This window comes from Parasteatoda tepidariorum, chromosome 4 (genome assembly GCF_043381705.1).
Source record: "Parasteatoda tepidariorum isolate YZ-2023 chromosome 4, CAS_Ptep_4.0, whole genome shotgun sequence".
In the NCBI taxonomy this organism is placed as follows: domain Eukaryota; kingdom Metazoa; phylum Arthropoda; class Arachnida; order Araneae; family Theridiidae; genus Parasteatoda; species Parasteatoda tepidariorum.
Window position 1 is genome coordinate 8,042,360 of NC_092207.1, and position 27,241 is coordinate 8,069,600.

The 27,241-nt window shown below is 28.0% G+C and overlaps 1 protein-coding gene across 2 annotated transcripts; it reads left to right on the forward strand.

Moving 5' to 3' along the window:
* Positions 1 to 2: 2 nt before the first annotated feature.
* LOC107439583 (uncharacterized protein KIAA0513) lies at positions 3 to 20,554 on the forward strand. Of its 2 annotated transcripts, none has more exons than XM_043049948.2 (9): positions 3 to 376; positions 4,370 to 4,463; positions 5,763 to 6,577; positions 9,727 to 9,820; positions 9,910 to 10,054; positions 12,823 to 12,967; positions 14,379 to 14,459; positions 19,430 to 19,524; positions 20,232 to 20,554. In XM_043049948.2, exons 3-9 carry the CDS (start codon positions 5,769 to 5,771, stop codon positions 20,297 to 20,299), a joined length of 1,437 nt encoding a protein of 478 aa, XP_042905882.1. In that variant the 5' UTR covers positions 3 to 376; positions 4,370 to 4,463; positions 5,763 to 5,768; the 3' UTR covers positions 20,300 to 20,554. The 2 variants fall into 2 exon arrangements, with proteins under 2 accessions (XP_042905882.1, XP_071036559.1); XM_071180458.1 differs by lacking the exon at positions 3 to 376 and adding an exon at positions 3,130 to 3,220 and having other exon boundaries at positions 20,232 to 20,529.
* The last annotated feature ends 6,687 nt before the right edge of the window (positions 20,555 to 27,241 follow it).

Consider the following 27,241-nt stretch of genomic DNA (forward strand, 5'->3'; position numbering starts at 1 on the left):
ATAATCTCTCAAAACTACTATTACTTTAATGCAGAAAAGTTTCGTGTTGTATATCAAAACCATCAAGATTATAAATTATTAAAATGCTGAAAACAAAATTTTTTTCTTATTTGACTTTAATTAATATAGAATAATAAAGAATATGTTCAATATAAATTCTGCCTTAAAGGGTGTATTAAACTGTCATCATTAAACATTCGTTAATTAAATCACCCTTTTCACTTGCAGACAATCCTTTAAGCTGAAGAAGTTCAGGCTGATTTACAGATAGACGTAAAAGCGAGGAGAAGAATTCATGCTTGGAATAAATAGTTTGACCTGGATCATTCTGACCATAAAATGTATCTAAAATCCGTTACTAAATGGATGTTGGAATGTAAGTAGACAGCAAATTTTTCTTCAATTTTCTATTTACTTTTTTAACATAATTAACGAGATAGATTATTTAATAATTAATAGTTAGTATTATAATTATTGTGTAGGTCAATTCTATGAGTTGGAGTAATTCTAGTACTAAATGGGAGAGTGCGAATTAGTATTTAAATTTAGCTCTACAGCTTCAAAGTTCGAAATTAACCAGAGTTGATATTTTGTGCTAACAGGTACAACACCCTTACCCATAAATCATCTTTCAGAAGAAGAGAGAAAGAAATTGGGCAAAATGAAAGAAACTAAAAATGACTAATACAATTAATTAGTAATAAGTATTATAAAACTGCCTTAAAAGGTGGACAATTTTTTATATTAAATTTTCAATTTGTCAATTTTAGAAATTTCTTAAGCTGAGAGCTCTCAGATAAATCAGAAAGGGAAAATTGATTTCTTCTGCTGAAAAAAAAATTGTTTCTACTCTAATCTGATTATTGATAGGAGTGTGGGGGGCGGAGTATTAGATCATGTCAACCTTCATCTATGAAAAGGTACCCCGACATAGAGTCGAGTTAACATGTCTTATATACTAGTGAATTGTAGTTGTAATTTTGTAGTGGTAGATACGCTACAGTACTCCCCCACCAGAATTATAGCTATGATAGAATTCGATGAATGGATGCCACTAGTTGATTCATTGCTGTTTTTGTGCGAAGCCGGGAGAGCTGTATTAAGATCACCGTATTTTTTTGAGTGCTGAATGTGAGAGGTGTATTAACTTCACGGTTGTAGTCGCTCCTGTGTTGCCGTTAGCAGTCGAGTGTATGCAAGCCAACGTTGTGTGTGATCGAGATGAGACTGAGTAGCAACTGCGTGAGGAGGTGGATAATGATGCAGTCACAAGTAGCAAGTCAACTGTTCAATGTGGACCATCCAACGAAGTAGGCGTTACTGCCGATGTAGGCGTATCCAGATCAAAGTGGGCGTTTTTTTTGCCAAGGTAGGCGTGTTCACATAACGTCCGAAGGTCACCAATGTGGGGGGCGGAGTATTAGACCATGTCAACTGTCATCTATGAAAAGGTACCCCGACATAGAGTCGAGTTAACATGTCTTATATACTAGTGAATTGTAGTTGTAATTTTGTAGTGGTAGATACGCTACAGGATTATATTTTGAGGATATTTCCGTATCTTGATCTGGTGTACCAGTGATAATCGCCAAGGTGCAAAATGGATTGAAAATTTAAAATTTTTAAAATAAGAAAAGTGTTTAGGTTTGCCTGAGGGAGGTTGCAAGTTATACCCTTCAAGTAGCTCTGATGTTAATATAGGTTTTTCACGGACTGCTGCCCTGAAATTGCCAAGACTTAATGATTATTCTGCCACAGATCACGATGTGGGAATCTTCTTAATATTTCTGTATTATGATTTAGGCCAAAATAATCACTAAACATCATCATATGAAATTCGTAGAAAACTTTGTAAAAGTGGTCCAATTTGAAAGATACAACTCGTGGCCACTTCTTGGCAAACTTCTGCATGACTTTTTTTTAAAAAAACTTACAAATTTATAATCTATTTGGAGAATATTTTTGTATATTGATCTGTCATGTCAACTAAATTCACCAAGATGTGATTCAACCGAGGCGTTTGCGGAAACACATAAAAAGATAAAGTTGTCAACAGGGATGGGAGGGAAGCTTGGTTAAAGAAGAGTCTGAACAGGAGTTAAGTATCAAATGATGTTGCCTTAGATTCTGAGGTAATTGTTATCATGTCATAATAATACTACTATAATATTTTTATATATTATTCAATATTTAAATTACTTTAAATTATATTCAATTCGTTTTATTAAGTTATTTGAAACTGAAATTTAATGAAATTTTGAGTTAATTAAACGTAGTATTTGTTTTAATTTTCATAGCACTTGAAAATAAAATTAAACTCAAATTATAAATTGCTTGATGATGTTCAATTTAATTTTTCAACCATTCAAAAACAAAAATAATTAATTTTATCAAAATATTATGTTTTATTTTTCAACTTCTAAGTGATTAAAAAATTGAATCATAGCCAAATGTTAAATTAATTAAGAATAGAACTAAATAGAAATAATTTTTTAAAAGGAAGAAACAAAGTGAAGTTAAGTATCTTTATAGTTTAAAAATGAAATGTTTAAAGCACTCTTAATTAAAAATAATAAAGCATAAACTAAGTTTCATCAATGAATAGCTGAAAACACATTGTGAAATTTATTATTTTTAGATAATTAAAAATATATTTCTTTAAACCAATTGAATATATATTTGTGCACCTACTCTACAGTGGCATTAAATTTATATTTCATAGGTGGTGAAATCTATATTGATTAAAAAATGATGTGGCAAATTAATATTAGAAGCCCTCTCTAATTGAGTAAATGCTTCCTATAGGGTATAATATAGCCTACGTCACAGGTTGTGTTGTTCCTACTAAATTTAACCCATGAACGGCATTTTCTCCGAGCCTAACTTCAAGCCACAAATAAACAAACGAAGTGTTCGATCGTTTAAATAGCTGCTCGCCAGATTTTATTGCATTATAAAGAAAAGTTATTGAAACTAAATACAACTAAATAAACAACAACAACTAAAACAAATAACAACAACTACTAATAACAATAACTAAATAAACAACAACTAAATTCCATTCGTTTTGCATTGCGTCATGTGTTGTTCCTACTAAATCGAAGTAGATGTGTTTTTTTCATATTATACCCAATTGCAAACGTTGATGGACCTAGAAATTTGACTTTTTAAAAAAATGGCTAGAAGGGTCAACAATTGGGAAACAGTTTATGCGAAATTGGTGAGAAATCCTTTTTTTATTATTATTATTATTATTTTTAAAATTATTTTTAGCAAATTTAACCATCGACAACTAATGCAAAAAAAAAATTATGATGATGATAGTAAATAAATGAATATTTTGGAACATCCGAACAAATTTTGAACAGCACCTTTCTTTGGTAAATTGGTGTCTTGGGGTAGACAATTTAATCTTCATATGAAAATCTTTTGGAAAAAAATTGTGCTGCTGGATGAGCTCAGTGTCTACCTAACCTTCCTTGGTTATGGGCCTGAGAGTTATATTTAAAAAAGAAATGAAATTAATTTAAGTTATAAATATTGGATCAAAGAGAACCTATGTTAATTTGAGTTTTATATATATTTGGAATCAAATTAAAGAAACAGTAATTATTTATATATTAGGAGTAAATTTAAGAATTTTATGAATCCCTTCTTTAATGTTCAGTTATATCCATTTAGACTAAATCATAGCAAACTAAGAGCGATATCTAGTTGTATTGTTTCACAACAATGTTTTTGTATCCATTTAAATGGAGCTATAAAACCTAAAACTATTTTTTCAAAATATCTCAAAGAAAACTATCCCATTGTTCCTTTGAAGCAGTGGCTTTCTTTTTTACTGGCTTTAAAATTGTACAGTTATACTGTGTCTGTTGTTTATTGTGCTAAAATTTATTATCTATTGTCTTTTGAAAAGCAATGAAATGTAAACTTAGATATTTTCATTTGTTTTAAACATGCTTGCTATTAGTATGCAGCAGCAGTGTATTTAAAAAATTCTTTTTTGTTCTTTTGTTTTCGTTTTTTACTTTCTTTTTGATCAGAATTTAAAAAATAAAGATCTTTTATCTTACTGATACATATATATATTTTCCAGATATATCTATGCGACAAATATTTTTCTTATTGGTTCAAGGTTCTCTGGTAATACTACCTTATTTTTGTAGAAGAAAAATATTTTTAATTATACTTATATTTGTCTTTTTCTGTTATAAAATCCCAACCACTTTTAAGACAAAGATATTGGATTGCTTCCCTGTTTATGCTCCCAAATGGGTATGCTGTAGAAATTAAAATATTTAAAAATTGTAAACTATTGGTTTTGTCCTAAACTAGCATTATAATTTTGTCTTTCTACTTTTTGCAGAACATGAAGAGAAATTAATCCTGGTCTGCTGAACAAGATTTATTCCATATGTTGCAGAAGATGTTGATTCAAACACGATGGGCTGAAACATCTTGTAAATATAATATGACTTATTCTGCTGTTTTAAGAATTTAATGTAAAACCTTGCCAGTGTTCACCATAACTCTGATAAATGTTTAAAAATTGTTTACACTGGAGACAGTGGTTTTCTACTTGCTTTTCCATGTTGCCAGTTTTAGTTTATGCTATAAATCTTTTTAAACTTATTGTAAATGAAAATTTTTTTAAACTAAAATTGAACACTTTTAAAGCACATTTGACCACATTTTTTTTAACTAAAATTGAACACCCTTTAAAAAGTGACGGAAGAATTTGCTTTATTCAAAAATAGTCTTAAAAAGTCTCTTTCAAAATAATCTTTATACATTTAAACTACTAGGAGACAAGACAATAAATCTTGTATCTGAAGATCTGTTGCTTATAGATCCACCTGACTCTTCTTTTGAATGAAAGTGATCTCCTGAAATGTCTTTCTTCAGGTCTTAAAAAATAGGTAAGTCACAAGGGGAAAGATCTGGACTGTATATAGGATGTCAAAATGTTTCCTAATCAAATTTAAATAAAATTAAGTTAAGTAGAAAAATATTAAATCAAGTCTTTGTGATTACGGAGAATTTCTTTATGCATATATTCAAATTTTTGAATAGCTATTTCATATATCTGTACATATCATAGCTTCAAAAAATCGTGACTTCTACAGCCTGCTTTGAAGTATCAGTGATTTATATTTTATAACGAACATATCAAATAAATAACCCCCTTCAAAACAAGCACAACATGATAACCGCCATGTGTGATTTTAAATCATGTGTATATACTTTTAAATTGTGTTTGCATTGGTCAGAAAAAGTCTTAAAATTAATCTTTTTTTTTTTCCTCCTGGGGAATTCAAAAAAGACAAACTTTCTTTCAAGAGCCAGATTTTTTCTGTTTTAGTAATAGTAAAAAAATTTCTGCGCTGGTGACAAATTTCAGTAAGTTGTTAGAAGTAGTTTTTTTGTAGTTTTAGTTCTTAGCAGACTTAGTGTTCTTGCATAGATTTAGGTTTCAAAGTGAACCATTTATTTAGTTTGTTATGTTTATTTTTCGAATTTTGCATTTTTGTGGTGCCTCTACCATTAAAATTTATGAAATAAATTTCAGAGATTCCTGTTGGTATGTTTCAATAAAATAAATTGCCATTCTATCCTCAGTTTGTCATAAAAATATCTCTGTGAGACTCATAGAGGTAGTATTTAGAAAAACTATAATGTTTGAGATTTCTTTAGTTATGAATATCCTTTATTATTCTTTCAAAAGTAATTACTTATCCTCCTCTTTTTTTTTCATTTAGTTAATTATGTCTTCTGAGAGTTTGCCTGGACATTCCACTGAGAACAGAAGTATTCCTGATACTGACAAAAGGCCGCAATCATTTTTCTCATCCGTCTTCAGCTCTCACAACACTTTTAATCATAAAAAATTATTTACCACAGCAAATGATGACAAGCAGTGGAAAAGTGAAAAATGTCAAAACTTTCTGAGCTCAGTTATTGGCTCAAACCAAGGCCTTTTATCCGACTTGTCCTCCAAAATAGAAGCTGCACTGAGCTTGAATTTGGACGACTCGGACACCTCTTCCAAAAGTGATAATTCGTGCAAGCATTCAACTGTAGATAATGTTTCTAACAGTAGCTCACAAACAGATGTACAACGTGTCAGCTTCACAAAAACAGAGCGTGTTTCCCGACACAGATACACTAAAAGAAAAGGACACAAAGACCGTTCTGTGTATGGACAGCCTGAAGTAAACTCTTTTGATTTAAAGCAAAAATCTTGGAAGGATTACTCTCAAGAATCTTTGGACACCGTCGACAGTGGGCAGAGTCTCGGTAATTGCAGCAACTCGTCCGCTAATGCGGATTACAAATCGTCTAGGAACGATCCCCTGTACGTATTCCGCCGCCCGGAGTCGATTGGCATCGGTAGCGAATCCGATCCCTGTGAACAGAGTACTGACTCTTCGGATGCAGAGTCTTTAACAGAAAATTTTGGAAAATCTGCATCTGGAACTTCTCTTCAATCATGGGCATCCAGCAATGACAGCCAAACAGATGATCTGACACTGGAGTTTATGAAAATGTTTGTGAGAAAAATTTTCTCTAACGGGTAATACAACCTTTATCACTCTAGAGTAAATGCTGTGTAAGAAATTTTTAGAAATGGATTCTGTAAAATATTGAAATTACAATGGAATCTTTTAGTATCAGGGTTGGCTAGGTCTGAACCAGTGGTTTTTTATACAAAAAAAAACCAACAACACTCCATTTGAAAAAGTGTTGGGGTTTTGGACAGGAGACGTGGGTTTTACTGTCATATACTGTCCTTAACTGACTAAAAGTGTCCCTAAACTGACTAAAATGTCCAAAACTTTGAACATTGGTAAAAGGTAAAAATTCTATATGTGTAACTATTGTACGTATAATAATTAAATTTTTTTAATAAATATTTGATGATACTTTTTATACAATTTGTTTTAACTTATTAAAGGTAAATAATGTAATAGGAAAAGATTTATAACTTTTGAAGCTCCATAATTCAATGTACAACTAAAGTATATACCTTATTCTTTAAGTATGAATAAATATGCTTTTAATACTGATAAATTATGTTTTTGCATATGGATAATTAATACAATATTAAAACTAATGATGAACTTTTTTAATGAAACAGAAACTTGTTGTCATCCTGTTTCTTGTTCCAAAAATTGACCTTTTATTTTTCACAATATTTTTTTTTAAATTGTGATATAATTTGAATTAATGGGTTTTCGACTGTTAAAGACAGTTTTGGACTGGACGGTTAAAACCGTGGATTAATATATTTTGTCCTAAATTTTCCCAACTCTGATTTGAAAAGATTGACAATTTTCTGGTTTTGTCAGACATATTTTTTTATAGATAAACAAAGCATGCATGATAAATCGAGCTACATTTTTATACATGTTTGTAAAAAATTGAATATATAACTGTTTGAGTAGCTAAACTATATTCAGTCATAAAGGAATCAAATTGTTTAAAAGAAAAGAAAATAAGTTTGTCATGATATCTCTATAAGAACAGATCCTTTGGAAGTAACATTAAACATAGAATTTGGAAAAATACATTAGATTTCCAATTTATATAAACGTGCTTTAAAACCTAATATATATATGTATACATACACACAGACAATGTTATAAATTCACTGATTTCTATTGTTATTTAAACAATGGAATCTTTGTAATGTGGGATTTTATGACTATGAAGGTTCTAGAGGTTCTATACCACTCTAGAGGTTCTATAGCAAGAACAAAATTTATTATTTTAATATTTGCATTCAGAACGGCAATTATCCCTCTTGCTGAACTGGCAAACAATTAACATGTCCTTCAACATTGTTAATTAGCACAAATTGATGGTCAATTCTTTTCCTCTACTAAGACCTTTGGAGGTATGCAAAGCTGTTTTCAGTATTAAGCTATAGAGGATTACTGAGAAAATCCATTTCAAACTTAGCCTTGCAGATATGTAAATTTGCTTAGTGAATGATTAATTACAATTGAAAGTTTAACTGGAAATATTTTTTTCAGCACACAGTTTACTTCCCACCCAGTCTAATTACTATAATATTTATTATAATTTTATTACTAATTAGAATTAAATCAATTTTAAATATCTTAGTGGCAAAATCAAGGCGACATTGAGTTCTACTGAACGTTAGAGTTCTTGCATAAAGATTTTTCCTTTGAGAAGTAAAATGTTTTAGTTTTCTTTACTGCAGATATTTAAAAAAAAATATTTATTTTAGGAATAATATTTATTTTGCAGAATTATATTCTAAACATGCCTTTCTCAAGCATCAGAGGGGAAAGAAATGCTCATAATTTTTCTATCCTCATTTGAGAATAAAAAAAATTCGATAATGACTTCAGCTAAAATTTCAAAGGATATTATATTAATATTAAAAAAATCTCAAAATTTTAAAAGATAGTTTGCTTTTAAGGTCATATTCTTTCTTTTATTTTTCTTAAAAGAAAACCTTATTTTATATTTTAACAAAATATGATTGTGAGAGGGGATTTTTTTTACAAATTCAGATTTTAAAGAAAAAATTTTACTGTTTTTTTTCTTTTTACTTTATTTTCAATTTTTTGTAGCTTAAAAAGCCGTTAACGATTTAACATTAGTAAAATATTAATAATTCTCTAGATATAAATGTCCTGAATTTATCATTTAAGTAAAGCTTATTTTGAGATATAATGTGTTTGTTTTATTTTAAATTTTAGCTATCTGTAAATTTCTTTAATTAAAATATTCATTTATTTATTTTATTCTACAAACATTGCCATTTATTTATTTTTAAATGAACCTTTGTATAATGTGTTCTGTTAAAAAATATCATTTTTCCCTCATCATTTTATTTGTTTTTTTTTTTTAAAAAAATACCAGTTTAAAATTCTTCAAGTTTGAAGAAAGCAATTAATTTTTTGGCAAAAGTTGACTGATAAAAGAGTTTAGTATCTAAAATAGTGATACTTATATAGTGATCATCATATGGCAGTACATCATAACCACTATCTACAAGTGTACAATTTTCATGATGAATTGGTATACTAGATTAATTTTTATATTTCAATGACTGTTGGCTTAACATTAATTTAAATATGTTCCAAAATTGTCAAATAAACTAATGTTTACAAAAATTACACCATGAAGGAATTGTCTGAAATTAATGAAGTTTATTCCACCTATTTCTAACTTATATCAAAAACATGGAGAAACGCTTTGTAATTCTAATAATTTAAATGTCTTTTTACATTTCATGTTAGTTTGTTCCAGATTGTGTCTCATATTGTAGAAATTTTCATAAACGTAAGTAGATTATACTAATTTAATGAAGTGTCTCCAATATGCCATCCATGTTAATTTTAATTCTGCATATTCTGGCATTAGAAATCAAAGATAAATAAATTACTAAAGAACGTGTAGTGAACTCCTAGTAAAACTTTTCTTCTTTGATTAAATTGCAATAATGCTAATGTATATGAGAAAAAGGAATTTTTTGTCACCTCCTTAAAAAAATTAAAATTTTAAATGATTAATAGGATTTAGGGAATGAAATCACCCTTATGTATTAACTGTCCATGTTTCAGGACTCTAGCTAATTTTTTTTTTAGTTAAAAGAGAAGCACACTTACAAACTTTATTTCAATATCATAAATTTGATTAATAAATGTCTAAAATTTGAAAACTGTTTTTTTGCTTTTTCATTTTTAGTTCTTCCATTACCTTTGAAGAAAAAGCAAAGTTTGGAGAGTTATGTCAGTGTGAAATCGGTAGGCTCTGGTTTTCACGCTGTGTAAATAGTCAAGTATGTTCTCATTTTTGTTTGTTTTTATTGCTGTTAATATTGATGCCGTAGCAAATTTCATTGATGGTTTTTTTTCCCCTCTATTTTAGAGAGTCCACAACAAATTAGTAAAAGAATCAACATTTTTTAGCTTGGTTCAGTATTTTGCTATAGTTTTGTTTGAATGTTCAGAAGCTGATGACTTTTCACCTGCAAAATCATTGATGAATATGTGTTTCACATTTTATTATGAAAGTAAGTGCATTTTCAGGTTTTAAAATTGACTGTGTTTCATTTCATTCTTTTTTTTTAATTTCATTTTTTACTTGTTTTGTTTCATTTTAATTTAATCTAATTTTGTCATAATACAAAAAATCATTTGATCTTAAACTGCATTGTAACTGTCCAAGAACAAACATTTTTCAGCTTTTTATAAATCATCAAATTTTGATCAAAATCTTTTTCCCTTTAAAACGTTCGAAATTTTGGGATGTTTCGCACGCTTCTCAAAGTTTTACTATATTGACCATTTTGAAATTATTATATCTGTTAGAAATAAAATTTATTATTGAACAGTAGAAATCATTTAAATAACTATGAAATATAGAATAATTAAATTTACATCACCTTACTTTAAATCTGCTATAATGGGTTTCACCTTTCAAAATAATTTAGCAAAATTGTACTACATAGATTAATTGAAAATACATTGAGTCTTTTATGACTAATTTAAAATAAACCTACAATATTTTAAATTAGTCATATTAATCAAATGATCATACATTTAATAAGAATTCAAATAAGTATTAAAAATTCAATAAACAATTAAAAAGCAACCTTATGTCTCATAAAATTGCAATATATAATATGATCTTAAATGCATCACATCTGTTAGTTCTAATTATAATAATTCGAATAATTAAACAGCTAAAAGTCTTTAAGACAAATTAAAAAAACAATAAAATATCTTATATTTTTCAAAATTATATCACACAAAGCAATTGTGAAGGCAAAACTAATTTTAAATATCTAAAATATAAATAACTTGTATGATTAAACAGTTAATAAACTTTAAAATAAATTTTAGAGGGAAGTTGTTACAATAAATAAGTAAAAAAATTTCCTTTTGTGAAAAATGAAACTATGAAGTTATCACTAACACTTTGTGTTTCTTTTTAGGTACTCACTTAAAATAAGTAAATGATTAAACAGCTGAAAATTTTTTAAATACATTTTAACTATAAAATAAAAAAATGAAAGGGATCTTTCTTTAAATCAGCTATCAAAGAAAATAAGAAACAAAAAAAAAGCACGATTAGATTTTTACCATCAGAAATATATAAATTTAGAGATGAAGGATAACAATAAAACTGTTAATGTTGCAACATCTGTAATGTATTGAAATTTCTGTCCCTAATGATGATTTCAAAGAACCCAAATAAGGAATTTTTTTTTTAAAAAGTGTTTTAATGAAAAATACATCAAATAAGTGTTAAAAATTTTTTGAAAAGTGTTAAAAAAAAGGAAAGAAAAAAAAAACATGTAAAACAAATATAAATTTTCTTTTTCTTTCTGAATCTGCTACATATTTTATCCTATAAACAAAAAAATGTAGCAGATTCAGAAAAAAAAATTCAGTCAAATTAACAAATCACAACCAAAAGAGTAAAAAAATTTTTTGGTTTTCTACTATTTCTGGCTATCACACTCTAAGCGAAAAAATTGAAAAAGTTGATAGTACTCATAGTTAAAAACTCAATGAACTGTAGTATTTAGAAATAGAATTTATGATTTAATCAACTGACAATTAGTCTGCCCCCCCCCTGCCCAAAAAAGTGATTGAACATTTAAAATTTATAAATTAGTAGAATTAATTTCAGAAAACTTAATTTTCAAAAATGAAGGATTTTTGTCAAATATTTTTTTATTATGGTATTCCTTGTATTGCATATGCTGATGATAGAGTTAATGTCAAAGACAAATATGGAGAAACTATCTCTGTAATTATGAATGATGCACTTCTAGAGGTAGCAAGACAGTGTTCTGAATTCGGCTTATCAGTTAATCCTTAGGTAAGTCTTGTTGCTTTCACTGGGAAAAAGCACCTTAATATTGGTGATGTGTATTTCCTTGATCATATGTTGGAACTCACTGAGAAAGTCCAGTTTTGGGGTGTTCTCTTTGACTCTAAACTTAACTGGGGTCATCACTTTGAATACTGTGTTTGCAGTACCAATATAGTTTTTTGGTCCTCTAGGAATGCTATTGATAAAATATGGGGTTTATACCCTAAGATAATTCTGGTTTTACACAATGATCATTAGTCCTATTGTCACATATGGAGCCATTGTCTGGTCTAGCATTAAATTGAGCTCCATCAGATCTGGTGTTAACAGACTACAAAGAATGTTCTGTGTAGCCTTTGTCTGACTGTCTTGGGACCACTCTCACGGATGTACTCGAGAGCTGACTTGGGCTTCTGCTATATTTGCGCATCGAAGCTGAAGTCCTGACAAGCATAAAACGTTTTATGTATCTTGGATTATGGAAGGAATAGTCTAAACACTTGTCATGGTTACCCCCTATATTTTGGTTAACAGAAGTCTGAATCCGTTGAAAGAAAGTTTTGTTTATTCAGAGAAAGTACGTTTTTGTATCTGATTTCGTAACTTATGATATCGTCTGACCAATTTATTAGCATATTTGATGTGAGGCTCTCTAACCATTAAGACTGACTCCTAGAACTTGAAGATCCGATCATTAGATTAAAATTTGTTCTGGTAGGCCTGCTTTTTTTTGCGCACTGTACCTCTTTAATTATGTGGTAATGATTTGATTATGACTAAATAATAAAAATATATGCTGCTAATTTTTGTAGTTAAGGGAAAAACTTCCTATACTCATTTTATTTTATCATACTATTATATATTTTTTCTTAAATAGCATCTTAATAATTTAGAAGTTTAATTGCCACGTTAACAATTTGTGTGCATAAAATGTATGTTACATGACATATTATTTAGGATGTCGAGATGGAAGACCACCTTCTCGAGAGTATCTATTTAATTATCTGAGGGATCAGCCTATTTGGAGATCCGTTCGATTCTGGAATGCAGCCTTTTTTGATGCTGTTCAATGTGAGAGAGCCAATCGACGCATTCCCACGAGGTGACTCCTTTAAATTGATTCTAATTTTTAAAAGAATTTTTACTAATTAAGAATTTTAAAAGAAAGTTTACTGCCACAAGACAAAATGTTTTGCAAAATCCTCAAATGCTCATGTGGCTCAAATGTATGTGCGTACAACAAAGCACCATTTGTATGTTTCTCCTTTATGCGTTGTTTCCCTGCAGTTCCATTTCATTTTTTATCTATTCAATGTTAAAATAGTTTATTTATAGGAGGAGGAAAAATATAAAATATTAGTTGTCTTTTTCTCTTTTTTTGTCATTTTCTTTAAGGATATAAACATTTGGTCTTAATTCAAGAAACTCTAAATAAGCCTCTAAAAAGGAACTTTTTCCCTAGGATTATTTTACTTCAATGTCTACCTGTTCGGAAAGAATTTTATATATTTGTGTACTCAAGCAGTGAATTTTCAGTTTGATTTTTTTTTTCTCCACATTTGAAACATAAGTTTTATGTTCACTCTTAATTACTCTTACCTTTGTATCTATATCATTGAGTGTCAAATTAAAAATTTGATTATTTTTTTATTGCATAAATTATTATTATTTTAATACATTTCTATTTGTTTAATTTTCAGTCATACGTCTTTTCATATATTTGTCGATTGACATTGGTAATTGACTTTTCCAAAATTGTTGCAAATTTAAAATTAACAGATAAATAAATCTGTATAAAAAAATCTAACTGAGAACTGAATTTGAAATTTTATATCAAAAGAATATATATATGCCATATTGAGCTGACGAAAGTTTGATTTTCAATTTATTTGACGTATTTATTTTTGAAAAAAAAAACAAAACAAAAAACAATTTTTCAAAAGGACTGCGTATATGAATTTTACTATTTCAATTACTAAATAGCAAATAAGCTAGTGAATGAAATTGAAAACAGTTTAGCCAGTAAATGAAGATTAAATAAAGTAATGAATATGAAAACATTAGGTTCCGTAATAAAAAATTGTTTGTGTATTATTACTTTCTTTAACGAGCTTCCATAAATACAGGTTAATTTAGTTTTTCAAGAAGTTTCATTTTGAGAAGTTGAGTTTTTACTGCATTTTGTGAAAAACTGATTTCAAACAAATTGAGAAAAGTAATTTTTCTTCAATGAATTTTCAGTTACTTATAATTTCTCACAAGCGCTTGTTATTAAAAACCTTTCAATAAATAGTGTTTTGAAATGTCTTTAGAATGAAAAACAAAAAAAGCTTTCGGATGATAGGGTTTATATTGTCTGAGGAGCATCAATTCAGTAAATGCCGTAAGTTCTTTCACCAGCAATTATTACTTTTGCTGATCTTTCTAAAAATGGTTCTATCAATTAATTCTAGAATTTGTAATTATTTAATGTTTTTTTTCTCTAATTACTAAAGAACTTTAACATTTTATAGAGGTGATCTCAAGCAATATAGCAATGAAGATCTTATAGATGAAAAAAATTTTCAACGGAATATTGTCTTTGGTCAACTTGGGTAAGAATTATATTTTTTTTTTTCAATTCTTTAATTTGTTTATTCTAAAATTTGGTTTAGAGCTCAATAAATATTGTGTGTAAAAAAGAAATCATATTAAATTAAAATAACCTCTTTTTTTACAGTCAGCTTTCCAAAAAAAAATAAAGCTTCCTAAAATTAAATTTAAAATAAGATTTAGGGTTCGTACAGACTCCTTATACTCCTTAGAAACTCTTTGGAAATAAAAAAAAGTCTCCAAGGAGTATTTGGAACTACTTAGATTTCTAAATTAGTCCTTTGAAACTATTTAGATTATTGTGTTGCATAGATGAACTTACTAAGTCTGCTGATGAATTTGCTGTCCAAGCAGGGAAACAAAATTAAATGACTTAGCTATCAAAATCTATTAGTTTAAGAAAAACTTTAAAGGAGAAAAAATTGAATTGCATAACAGAATAAAATAACAGCAAATAAATTTTAATTTTACATGTTGCAAGCAAACTTAATGAGTTACTGTGATTTTTTTTTGTATTAAATGCCTCAGGTTTTTCTTATGTATTCAAATTTAAAAATATAAGATTGGTAGGTTTTTATGTTAATCTTTAACATCTGTACTTTAACAAGATTTATTAAAATATTTGAAACTGGAAAATGTATTTATGTGTAAAAGGGATAACTCTATTTTTCTTGATGAAGTTTGACAGTCAAAATTTATTTCAAAAGGGCTAGAAAAAAATATCTTATGCAAAATATAAATTTTTGTAAGTTCTTTATAGTAACTGCTTTTTAATTAAGTAAGCACTTTTTTTTTCTTTTTTTTATCTTTTACGCAAAGTTTTTAAATTTTGGACTCCTTGGATTTCTTCTTCTGATCTCTGTATGAACCCTTGAGATAGCTGGCTAAAATGATTTCTGCATTAAAAATTTAAATTTTATTACAATTTATGAAATTGTATGGCAAATTTTGTTTACTATTATAAGAATGTCTTTGCAAACAATAGGTAAATATATGGCAAGTTAAAGTCCACCAAGAGTAGAATTATAAAGCATACAACTCAAGTGTTTCTGAAAAATTTCTCTTTGTCTTGAAATTTTATTTTCTGATTGTTCTTTGTTGCTGACTATTTTGTAAAGTGTTATACAATAGAAATTTTCAAATCATTAATTTATGTATATTTGACTGAGTTTCTCTAACTTGTTAAGAAATACTGATTTATAAAAATATTTAAAAGTACAAAACACTGTAGGATTTTTTGGAATCAATGATTATTTTAATAGAATGTTGATTGCATTCAATTCATTATTTGTATAAAATGAAATAATGAATAAGTATATTAATTTCAATAAAATGGAATATTATTGTAAATTCAAAAACTACCAGGCAGAACCTCTTCTTTGAAAACTGGAAAAACAGAATGAAATTGAAGAATGAAGGTTTACCTTGTTAGATACTCCGTAGATTTGTTGAGAATTTAGATTTTGCATATTTGTTAAGAACTATATTGTTAAGGCGCATAAATATTTCTAATTTTTTGCTTGAATTCTTTTTGTCTTTATAAATTTGTGGGAATTTCCTTACTGTTTTCCTAGTTGCTTTGATATTCTTTATAAAAATTACTTTGTCTTAAATTTTAGCGTTTTGTATTGATATTCCTAGAATTTGTGTGCGTTTGGAACATTCATTTTCTATGAATACATTTGGGGTTTTTAAGATCATCGATTTGAAAAATAGAGATATTTAGATTTTCTATCTAAACCTACCTACCTTCTACATTACCTACATAGTTCAGACATATTGTGATTTATTATTTCATGTTGTGATATATTTATACCCTCATGATTTATTATTTCAAACTTATGAGAGATTCTGTCACTTTATTAACTCAATTAACAATTTGCATTTTAAAATTTTTTTGGCGATTCATTAGGAAATTGTACCTTTAAACTTATAAATTTTCAGCATATGTAGTATCAAATCTAGTTGGGCGGTTTAAAAAATGATCAATTCTAATCAACTCTACGTATAGAATTTTTAATTGCTGAATTAAGAGATCATTCACTAAATTTGCTTTTCTGAGCCGTGATGGCTCAGGGGATAGAGCGTTCGCCTTGCAATGAGGCGAACCGGGTTCGAATTCCCGTGATGGCTGGTTGATACAAATTCCGAATCCGGCATGCACTGACCACAGGCCTGATGTAAAATATCCTCAGTGGTAAACGGGTCATGAGTTAGAGTCCCCTTGCCATGGGAAATTTTCATGGTTTTCCTCTCCATTTAGATCAAGTACAGGTTAGATCCATCAAAAAGTCTTTCATGAAGGCAAATTTCTCCCAATGCTTGATCCAGAAGTTCCCTTGTCTTCTGGATTATGTTCAAAATGANAATCACTAGACTACAGAGTTGAGCATTAGTAGTCATAAATTCAAAATTGGGTCGCTTGTTCAACAACTGTTATAAATTGTAAATATAAATTACTCTACTACGAACTAACTTTGAATCTAGGAATTCTTTGAACATTTTTAAAAAAATTCAGGAAGCAATACGGTAAAAAAAATTTTTCTCTTGATTCCAGTTGAAGATGCTATTAAAGCAAAGATAAATGTTTTGGTTGCTCTAAATTTGATTTTTGTAACAGGACAGTGTTGGCAAAAAATACATTGCATATAGGTTTAATAAAGCAGGTTTCTGGGTATCCAACGAGGACATTGGAAGACAAAGAGTTGTTTGGTTGAATCTCAAGATCTCTTCTGGATTGTTTATATTGATTTGCATTCCACCACTTCACCGATTCTTGCAATATCTGATTTAAAATTTAATGAATATTGATTTGGACAAATAACCATTAATCAGCAACCAAATAGCAACATTTTTTTTAACAAAATCATTTATAAATATTGTGAGAACCTTGAAAAGACTAAATCTTTAATGGGGGAGATGTGGCATCAGCTGCGTTAAATGAAAATTTGTATAAATGTGTTTATGTTTTCGATTTTTTATCCATGAGGTTGTTATTAAAATGTGTTCATACATGATGTTACAGGGTTGCCACTCCCCAGGGAGAATAGAGAAAATACAGGAAATTAAATAATCATCTAAAATAACTGGGAAATGCAGAGAACTTTAAATTTATCCTTATAAACTGGGAAAATACGGGGAATATTTATTTATTTCTCTTTTACAAAATGTTGACCTCTCCAAGTGCAATATATGGGATATTTATAGATAGTTCAGCTATACCATGCTATTTCATTTGCTACTTTCTTTTTTTTTTATGTATGTCGAACTATTCCCCAGCAATTAAGCTATGCAAAGTTTTTCCAGCAATTAAAACTAGTATTACTTATCCTAATATAGCCATCTCACACATTTGCATAGTGATTGTGTTTTTCCTCTTAATATATTGTGTATAATATATATAGGGAAAAACACAGAAAACTATTTTCAACCCTGTGTTATACCATGCTCATCTATTTAATTATTAGTCAAAAGACACATAACCACTTACTTTCCCAGGAAGCCTCGGGTTCTGCAGAACACCATTTGAGAATCTCAGATCTATCTTACCGTACTGTAAAAAAGTTATAATAAGAGAATAAGGTCTATCAGAAACACTACATTAAAATTCTGCTCTATAATAAAAGCAGAATGGCAAAAATGGATAAAATTCTCTTAATTCTTAAAACAAAAAGTGTAGAAAAACTAAATAATTGACTTACCTGAATATAAACAAAGAAATCGATAGTACCTAACTCGTGATTCAGTATAAATAATGTAGTTTCAATTCTTCAAATTTCACTTTTTAACTTGTCTTCCAGAACATAAATTTGCAAGCTGTGTGAAAGTTATGTAGCTTAACAAATATGTGTAAAAACTTTTTCTTATAATGTATAGTAAATATTAATATTTTAGAATATTCTTTATTAAATCTATTCAAATTCTTGGAGAAAAAAATTTTTCGTTAAACGAATATTCGTTATATCTCTAATCTGATTTAATGCTCCTTTCCAAGAATAGTGGTGGAGTTAAAGCAGTACCTAGAATAAGTAAAACTATTAATGTTGAAATTGTATCTAAAGGTGAAATTGGCACATTTCTTTATATTTCATCAGTCAATTTTTGAACATATTTTTTAAACTTGATTTTACATTTTCTTACATCATGTGTTTTCCCCAATAGTCTGATGGAGATTGTAATGCAGTGAAACCTCTCGAGAGCGACCACCCTCCGTTCCACAGAAAAATGGTCATTGATGGAAGTTGGTAGTTCTTAGAGGTTGCCTGCGTTGACTTGGCATCATGAAAAAACAGATCTGTGAATTAAATTTAGCGTCTATAAAAATGACCCCTACTGATATAATGCGCAAAAAAAGTTTTTTTTTTTAAGGTTTGTTTTTGATTTTATATCAGAAAAATTAGTTTGATTTAATCTATGAGAAGAGGTTTGCTTAAAATGCTTGTTTTGTCTAAAAAATAACTTTTTTTTCTAATTTAGCTTTCTACTCTAGAAGTAAATAATTTGTAGCATCGTCTTTAATGCACACTGACTGCCACATGAGGTTGTATCATCAAAAAGAACTAAGGGTCTCACGCAGATATTTTGATTACATTTTAATCAACTTGCTTTGTTTAAAAAAAATTTCGATATTTTTTCGTGTTTCCTTATTTGACCCTTTCCGCACTTGATGCAGATGTTTGACCGGTTGATGGGAGAAGTTTTAATGATCTCATTTTAATCAACTTGCTTTGTTTAAAAAAAATTTCGATATTTTTTCGTGTTTCCTTATTTGACCCTTTCCGCACTTGATGCAGATGTTTGACCGGTTGATGGGAGAAGTTTTAATGATCTCTCCTAAAGATTTTATTCAATACAAAGTCTCTGGAAAAAATTCTGGGCCTCCCAAGAGTGGTCTTTCCTGGAGGTTTCACTCTATTGGGGCTCCACTGTAATTAACACTTCTTCAAAGCTGAAATTGCTTCTTTTTTTTCAGAACGTTTACATACAACATGTACGCATTTGGCTTAAGCAAAGAGTTTTCTTTGGAGTTCTTACAGAAGCAGTGTGCAATAGCGAGTTTATCTAAGGGTGAGTAGAGTCAACTAGAAATTCAAATGTTTTGACTATTAATTATAGTTGTAGATTAGTCAATGAATGGAAATAAGAGACTATCGAAAAACATTGTGGCTGTTTTGAAAGAGGTTTGGTTTCTTGATTAAATTGATGGCATACTTTATAAAAACATTAAAAAAGTTTTCTTACCTGAAAAGTTTAACACGAATGGCAGATTGAATCCACGAAGCTGGCGGAATTTGTTTGAGTGTCCTTCAATAACTACTAACCAAATTTTGTGCTTTTTTTTTAAAAAAGTTTATTGGGCTGTTTCATGGAAAATTGAAAAAATTGAGTATGAAGCTGTCAGTAGTACTGGAAGATGTAAGAAATTTTATATCATGACATTTCAATTTCATCCGTTACACATTGCAATATCACTTTATAAACTTCTTAAATGACAATACTTGTAAATTTTTGTACATTTCTGTCTTTCTAATGACAGTCATGATACTACTATTTTGTTTTCAAAAATTAAAATAAAAGAAGTGATGATAAACGTAATGAATGAGCATTAGGATATAATAAATATTGTTAGATGAAAGATAAAAAACGTTAAGACCACTATGCAAGACTTTACTAGTAATTATTTTACTGTTTTTAAATTATTGCAAATGAAATGAATAAAGTAACAAAATAAATTGCACTTTTACATTTCTAAAATGTTTTTATTTTATTTTCAGAACATATAGACCTCCTGAGAGAAAATATTGATCGCATGTACAGTGGCGATGCAAATAAAGAATCTTAACCCTGTATTTCTATTGAACTCGCGTTGCACTAGTTTTTTTTATTATTTTAATCCAGAGTTCCAGAGAGAGAGAGGAATACTCATTAGAACATATCTAAACGTGTTTTTCTCAAGTTATTTTATGTGAATATACCAAGATTAAACATAATTAATTTTCATTATCCTAAAATATTTTTTTGACTTATTTAGGCATGTACAGTATGCAGAATGAAAAAACTTAGACGTTAATAGGTTTTGATCTAATGATTGGATTTTCTTGATCTAAGATGCAATCTTTTTAAAGGTCTATTGCAAAATGGTAAAACTGACATTAAGGTTCTCAAACTTTTAATTGCTCTCTTGATCATAACTATTTGAATCATAACTCTTAGGAAGCGGCTATTCTCCATATTTTAAGAGTGAAATTCAAATTCATTAAAAATATATATTTGTTTAAGGGAAGTATTTTCTTGTGTTTGATTTTTTAACTTTATATATCATTTACACAAAATAATTACTTAGTCCTTTGAATAAATACATTTTCATCTGAAAACATGAAAATCCAATCACTAAATCAATATATAGGTTAATATAAAGGTGAACCCTTCTTCATAATGGGCACTGTACTCTACTTATACAGGGTGTGTAGCATTTTTAAAAAGTGCGCTTATTTTTGATTTATGTTTTTTAAAAGCCCTTATATGTGCTTTTTTTATTCAAGACTTGTAAAAAGTCTTTAATTTTCTGTCTTTAAAAAAGAGGTTTTTTCTTTACCGTGTCGCTTGTCTCTCTAAATTACAAAAAATACATGATTTTTCTCTACAATATTTCGCTGATCCTATTTATGATTTTTTGTTTTGAAAAGAGATTAAAAATATTTTTTGGGTGCTTAAAAAGTACTTAAGGTGCTTATTTTTTGTTGAAAAATCTGGCTATGCACCCTGTTATAAAGTGCTCAAAAAATAACTTTTTCATTTATATCCTTAAATTAAAGCAAAGAAATTTTTTTTTCCTTTTAGATTTTGATTTACTGTACCAAAAATTGCATTTTGTGCAATTATAATTTTTGAAGTGTGGTTGAGTGTTAAATTGTCTTTTTATAATAATGTGGTTTTGTTTTGTAAGTAAGAGATAACATATGAGCCATTCCATGCCAATCATACCTCTTTTTTTGTTGATATTTTGATTTAAAAAATATATGTTGAATACTGAATAGAAATCAGATTTCCACATAAAAATGCATCTCAAACTAAAAACATTTCTTGTTTATTTTCCCAGATGTCAGTCTGCTGCTGAAAAGAATGCTCTTTATTTTAAAGAATGCTGGAGCACCAATTAAATTTTATAAAAGTTTTNTTTTTTTTTTTTTTTTTTTTTTTTTTTTTTTTTTTTTTTTTTTTTTTTAAGTTTGAAATTAAATACATTATTTTAATAATACACAATATTTTATAAATAAAAAGCTTAAATACAATTGTACCTAAAAACTAGGTAAAACTAAAACTTCGTTTTTGAGCATCTTTTTATTTATAATTATTTAAAGAATTTTTTTATTTAATATGTATGTATTTGCATAGTTTCTAAGGTCACATACTAAATACAGTTATGCTTCAGTAAATTTTTTTATGTAGTTTTAACGAAGAATTGTTTTTTATATTTTTTATTGATAAATTAGTCTGTTAGACTGGAATTTCATTTATTCGTACTACATTAGTACTCAGTTTATAATGAGACCAAATAATATTCTTCTTTTTTTTTTAAAAAAAAAAAAAAGTTAGGCTTGTATTGTTTTTGTCTCCTTTTTCTCAAAATCCTAAAATTATATAATGCTTTTAAAACATGCTTAGAATCTATTATGTTTTGAAGAATGCACTATCTTCTTATACAACTGCTATGCAAAAAATCTGTCATGTCTTTTAACTATTTTAAGATTATTGTGTGTCTTTCTCTATTCTTCAGATTTTTTTTCTTAAAAATGTTTGCAGGTGTTTTCAAGCGTGTTTAATGTCTTTTATAACATGATATAATTTCATGTTTTGTTAAATTCTATGACAAATGCATAGTGAAAAGTTTTCAAACCAATTTGCTTAAACCTCCTTAAAATTATCTGTATATATTTAAGTTCTTAATTCAACTGAAATTTTTTTGTGTGAATTGGTGGAATTGCTAGGCAAATTCTTAGCAATCAAACCGCTTAGACTTATCATTTATTTTTACTAGACATCGCTGATTGGTATGTCTTAACACATATCCTTCAGTATGTTTGTCATTTGATCAGCCATATGATAAAAATGAGTGTATAGCAGTCAATAGTTTATTATCAAAAATTGTCCATTTGGTCAGTGACAGGGCAAATAATGTCAGACAAATATGTGTTAAACTTTTATAAAGCAGTGGGAAGCTATTCCCCCTCCCTAGGCGATTTGTATTTATGTAAAATGTGGTAACAGTGAAGGGGTGAGAGAGTTCAAGAAGAGAGGCTAACACTGGAGAACTTGCTCGTTATGCATTTGATCATTTCTCATAGAGTTAATTTGTATCTATAAACATGGCATTTATAAATTAGGTTATTTATAAGCACAGAAGTTAGAGTTTATAGCCAATACTTTACAGAAAGAAAAACTTTAAAAATCCCTCTACCAAAATAATAGTTTTAAAAGTCAAATGAATTTCAGTATAACAATATTATAAAAAATGGCCTTGTAAAGAGTTAAGAGAGAAATCACAGAAATAAGCATCTGACTATAGTTTGAATAAAAGCTAACTTAAAGGTATTCTTAATATTATGTGTTAATATGTATAGTTTATTGTTTGGGGCCTTCCATGATGTTCTGTGATATTTTATCATCTCTGAATTTTGTCGATTTATTGGGAAAAAACAATAATTTGTGTAATAACCTTTTTCACTTGAAAATTGAGAGTTATTATTTTGTAATTGTGAGAAAATAATTTCAGACACTTAGGATATAATTTAACTTTTACTAATAATAATCAGTTGTATTGCTATATATTTTGATATAAAAAAAGAATTAGATTTAAAGTAGTTTATAAATACATACTTAATACATTCAATAGAATTGCTTATATTGAGAATTTGTAACATACTGTATAAAGTTTTTTTCATTTTACTTATTTATGTTATGAAAATATATTTGGTACTTTTTTAATCAAGTACTATTATGTACCAATTTTATTATAAAAAAATTTTTCGGTTTGAAAGATGATTAATTCTATGGCACTACTAATGGTGTAAATTAATTGTTAAAGAGTCATTTTCCAATTTCTCTTAAAAATACTGTCTTAGTTAAAAACATGCATTTGTATTAAAAATTACACATTATAGTTGATATGTTAATGTTTAGAAAATCGTTTAAAGTCCTTTTTAAAATAAAAAACTGAGAGCAAGCAGTAAGGCATTTCTTTAAAGATTCTGCATTTCAATCATTTTTTTTTATTTTTCTGTATTAAATTTTACTGTTTTAAATATGCATAATGTATTAGCAATACAAATACAAAAAAGAAAGTTAGTTTTTCTTTAATTAAACTTTTTGTTTCATTTATTTATCTTTTCCAAATATTCTCAAACTGCTTGCCACGGTACTATTAAGACCATAAAATTTGCTTATTAACTACAGATGGCTCAGGTGGGGTTAGGACCTTCAAAAATAAGTCAAAACTTATCTCCACTGTTAATATCAAACTTTATTTCATAATTTGAAATGTTAAGTAATGAGCATCAAGCTCATCCATTGAATGGGAGTTATTATATTTTCTCTTATACTATTTGTTCTTATTATTTGTACTTATTATAGGTATGGGATATTGATGACCTAATAATTCTTAAGAAATGAAACAAAGAAAAGACTCTAAAAGCCATTAAAAATAACCTTAAAATAAAAAAAATAAGGCCCTTAGTTTTTAAAAACATATTTTATTTTAACGTTTTTTTTTAATTTTAAATCTTAACTTTTGTTTATAAATTTCGAAAAAAAAATTGTGATTAAAATAAGTAAAAATATTTATGGCTAAAATAAAATATAGATAAATACATGATAAAGATAAATAAGAATGCATTACTATTTTCAAGAACATCAGAACTATACAAGTATATCAAATGTTTTTGAATGTTCTTAAAACTAAAAGATTACCTATTGTCAAAAAGCAAATTCTTTTATCTTAAAAACGCCAACACTTGTTATTGGAGAATGTTTAAAATAACAAGATTCAAATTAAACTTTTCAATTATTTATAAAGAAAAATTCACCAGCAGTATGCTTTTGAAAGGAAAAATATTTAATTTTTTAAAAAAAGTGATTAATAAAGGGTAGAAAATAGACCAACATAAAAACCACAACACCTAATAAATATATAAATAAAACCTAAGTGCAGGAAAAAAGATTATTAGTGATGTCTTCTTTTTAATTGCAATCAAAGTACTTTATCATTATTATTTGTATTAACAATGTTTATTTTCTTAAAACTTTCTTGGATTCTGTTTCTTAGCCCTGCACATGTGAAACAAACGTTTTATGCATGTACTAAATATTTTATTCCAGACAAATAAAGACTGGAGTGCTATGAAACAATTTAAAAATCTGAGTGCTGTAATTTGTAGAGATTTTAGAGCCCATTGTCTAGTCTGTTGCCAGTTAATTTATGTTTCTGAATAAACCCCGTGGCAGAATCGTTGTGACAGGGGGACATTGTCTCAGAGCATTACTGAGTTCTTGCAAAAGAATTTTTCCATTGGGCAATAAAAAATTTTGCTTTTCTTTTGTGCAGCAATTTTCGAAAGATTTTACCTTTTCTTCAGAATTATATTCAAAAGATGCCTTTCTCACACTTCAGAGTGGGGGGAAAAATACTCGTGACTTTTCTCTTCTCATTTCAGAATATTGAGAAATAAAGAATAATGAAGTAAAAACTTTGGTTTTCTTTTTTGTGGAAATTTTCGGTCCAATTTTTCATGCAGTTATTACTAAAGATTTCTGCATAGCTTTTAAAATCCGATATTATTTATCACAATGCCTAAATCTCGAAAAGAAAACACACATTTAGTAACCCCTTTTTGAAGAGTCTGATTCGCGTGATTTTGTCATCTATTTTTTTTTATCGGCAGTTACTGCTACAGGTTTTGCGATTTTATTTTTTTAATGTGATAATGAATTATAAAAAAAGGAAATAATTAGTGTGTTATCTTTCGACAAAATGAAGAATGTCTCCCATAATATTAGAATAAAGAAAATCACATATTCAATTAAAAAGATTATTTTATTTGATCCAATTTTTATTTATTTATTTAATTTAATTTAAAATGTAATTTTTTTTGAAGTTGTGGTTAAAGTTTTGTTGAATGTATATTTGCTATTTTTAAATATCTCGAAAGATATTAGTATTAAAAAGGATACTTCAAAAAAAGAACAAATTCTGCCACTGGGTGAATAAACATTCTGAAAAATTGGAAGTGCTGTTAAAGGAGACTTTTTTATTTTAAATGCTTAAAGTTAGATTTAGTAGTGATGTAAGCAAATCACTGATAATGACCTTAAAATATTATTATAAATAGTGGCAAGTCTTTACACACAGGATTATACTATTCACTATTAGGTTGAGTCCCTTTGAATATTGAATCTGGTCATTTATTTTTCTTAGCTGGTTTGCATTTAAAAGTGTGTCTGTTTAATTAGAATATGTTAGTTTGCTATTTAAAATATTCTAATTAAATATTTGTATTACTTAGTATTTTTGTATTTTGCTGAGTAATTATTTGTTTTTACTGAGAATTATTTAGGTTGAGTTACTTTGATTATTGAATCTGGTCATTTATTTTTTCCCTTTAGTAGTAGTTTATAACTATTTTTTTTGTTGTTGTTGTCTGTTTGCATTTAAAAGTGTACATGTATGTTAAGAGGTTTTAATTCGAATATGTTAAATTACTGTTTAATATATTCTAATTAAATATTTGTATTATTTTGAATTTTTGTATTTTGCTGGGTATTTATTTGTTTTTCTTGTTTTTACTGAGATTATATCCTTATAATTTGGTGCTTTATTTGACTGTTTGGTGTTTCAGTTCGGGAGGAAAATAAGTTTCTTTTTTCTGTACACTATTATCCTATGGAGTAAAATGTATAAGTTGAGTTCTGATTAAAATGTATGTATTAAGAATTGAGTGCTAATTTGTTATGTTAATATTATATGTTATAGTTAATTTGTTATATTACTGTTATATTAATAATATATAATATTAGGAATTTAATGTTAATTTTTTAAAATTTTAATTATGTTTGATGCGTTAGATAGAAAGTGGTATTAGTTTTTATAATTGTTTTTTTTTTTTAATTCACTTACCTCTTTTATTTCTATAATCACTTCAAAATTAACTAAAAACTTACTTTTTTTGTATGTAAAGTCTATGACTGATTGTTATCAAAATTAATTTGCGTTAGGCACTTTAATTTCAGTATTTTTTATACTAACTGTGACTGTTTATAAAAGGTTAATCAAAATCCTCTTCAGGGTTTCAGTAGGCAATAATAAAAAACTAGGTACATCTGTATTTCCACTACGACCACTGTTGAAAAGACACCTAGAATAACACCGAGCTAGAATTATTTGAATTTATTTCGTGGCTTCCATATCTCCGTTAGTGCTTTAAATATTAAATCAAAAGGCTTGTCTTTCCCATAGGATTTTTGCCACATGAATTTCACAATATAAGACACTAGAAGATGACGAGCTGTGACTTTGCCTTTTGTTCCTCCATTTAAATGAGCCTTACAATCTTTCCACATTTTGAGTATGAGCTCCGGTTGTTGGAACGATAAAGTTATAAGTTGATTCACTGTTAAATGTAAGTAACCAGCCTTTTCAAGCTTGTCAGTTTTGCAGGCTCGCCTACAATCAGAATATATTATGCATCCTTCCATTACATGGTCTACAATCGTTGTTATCAGTGTGTGTGCA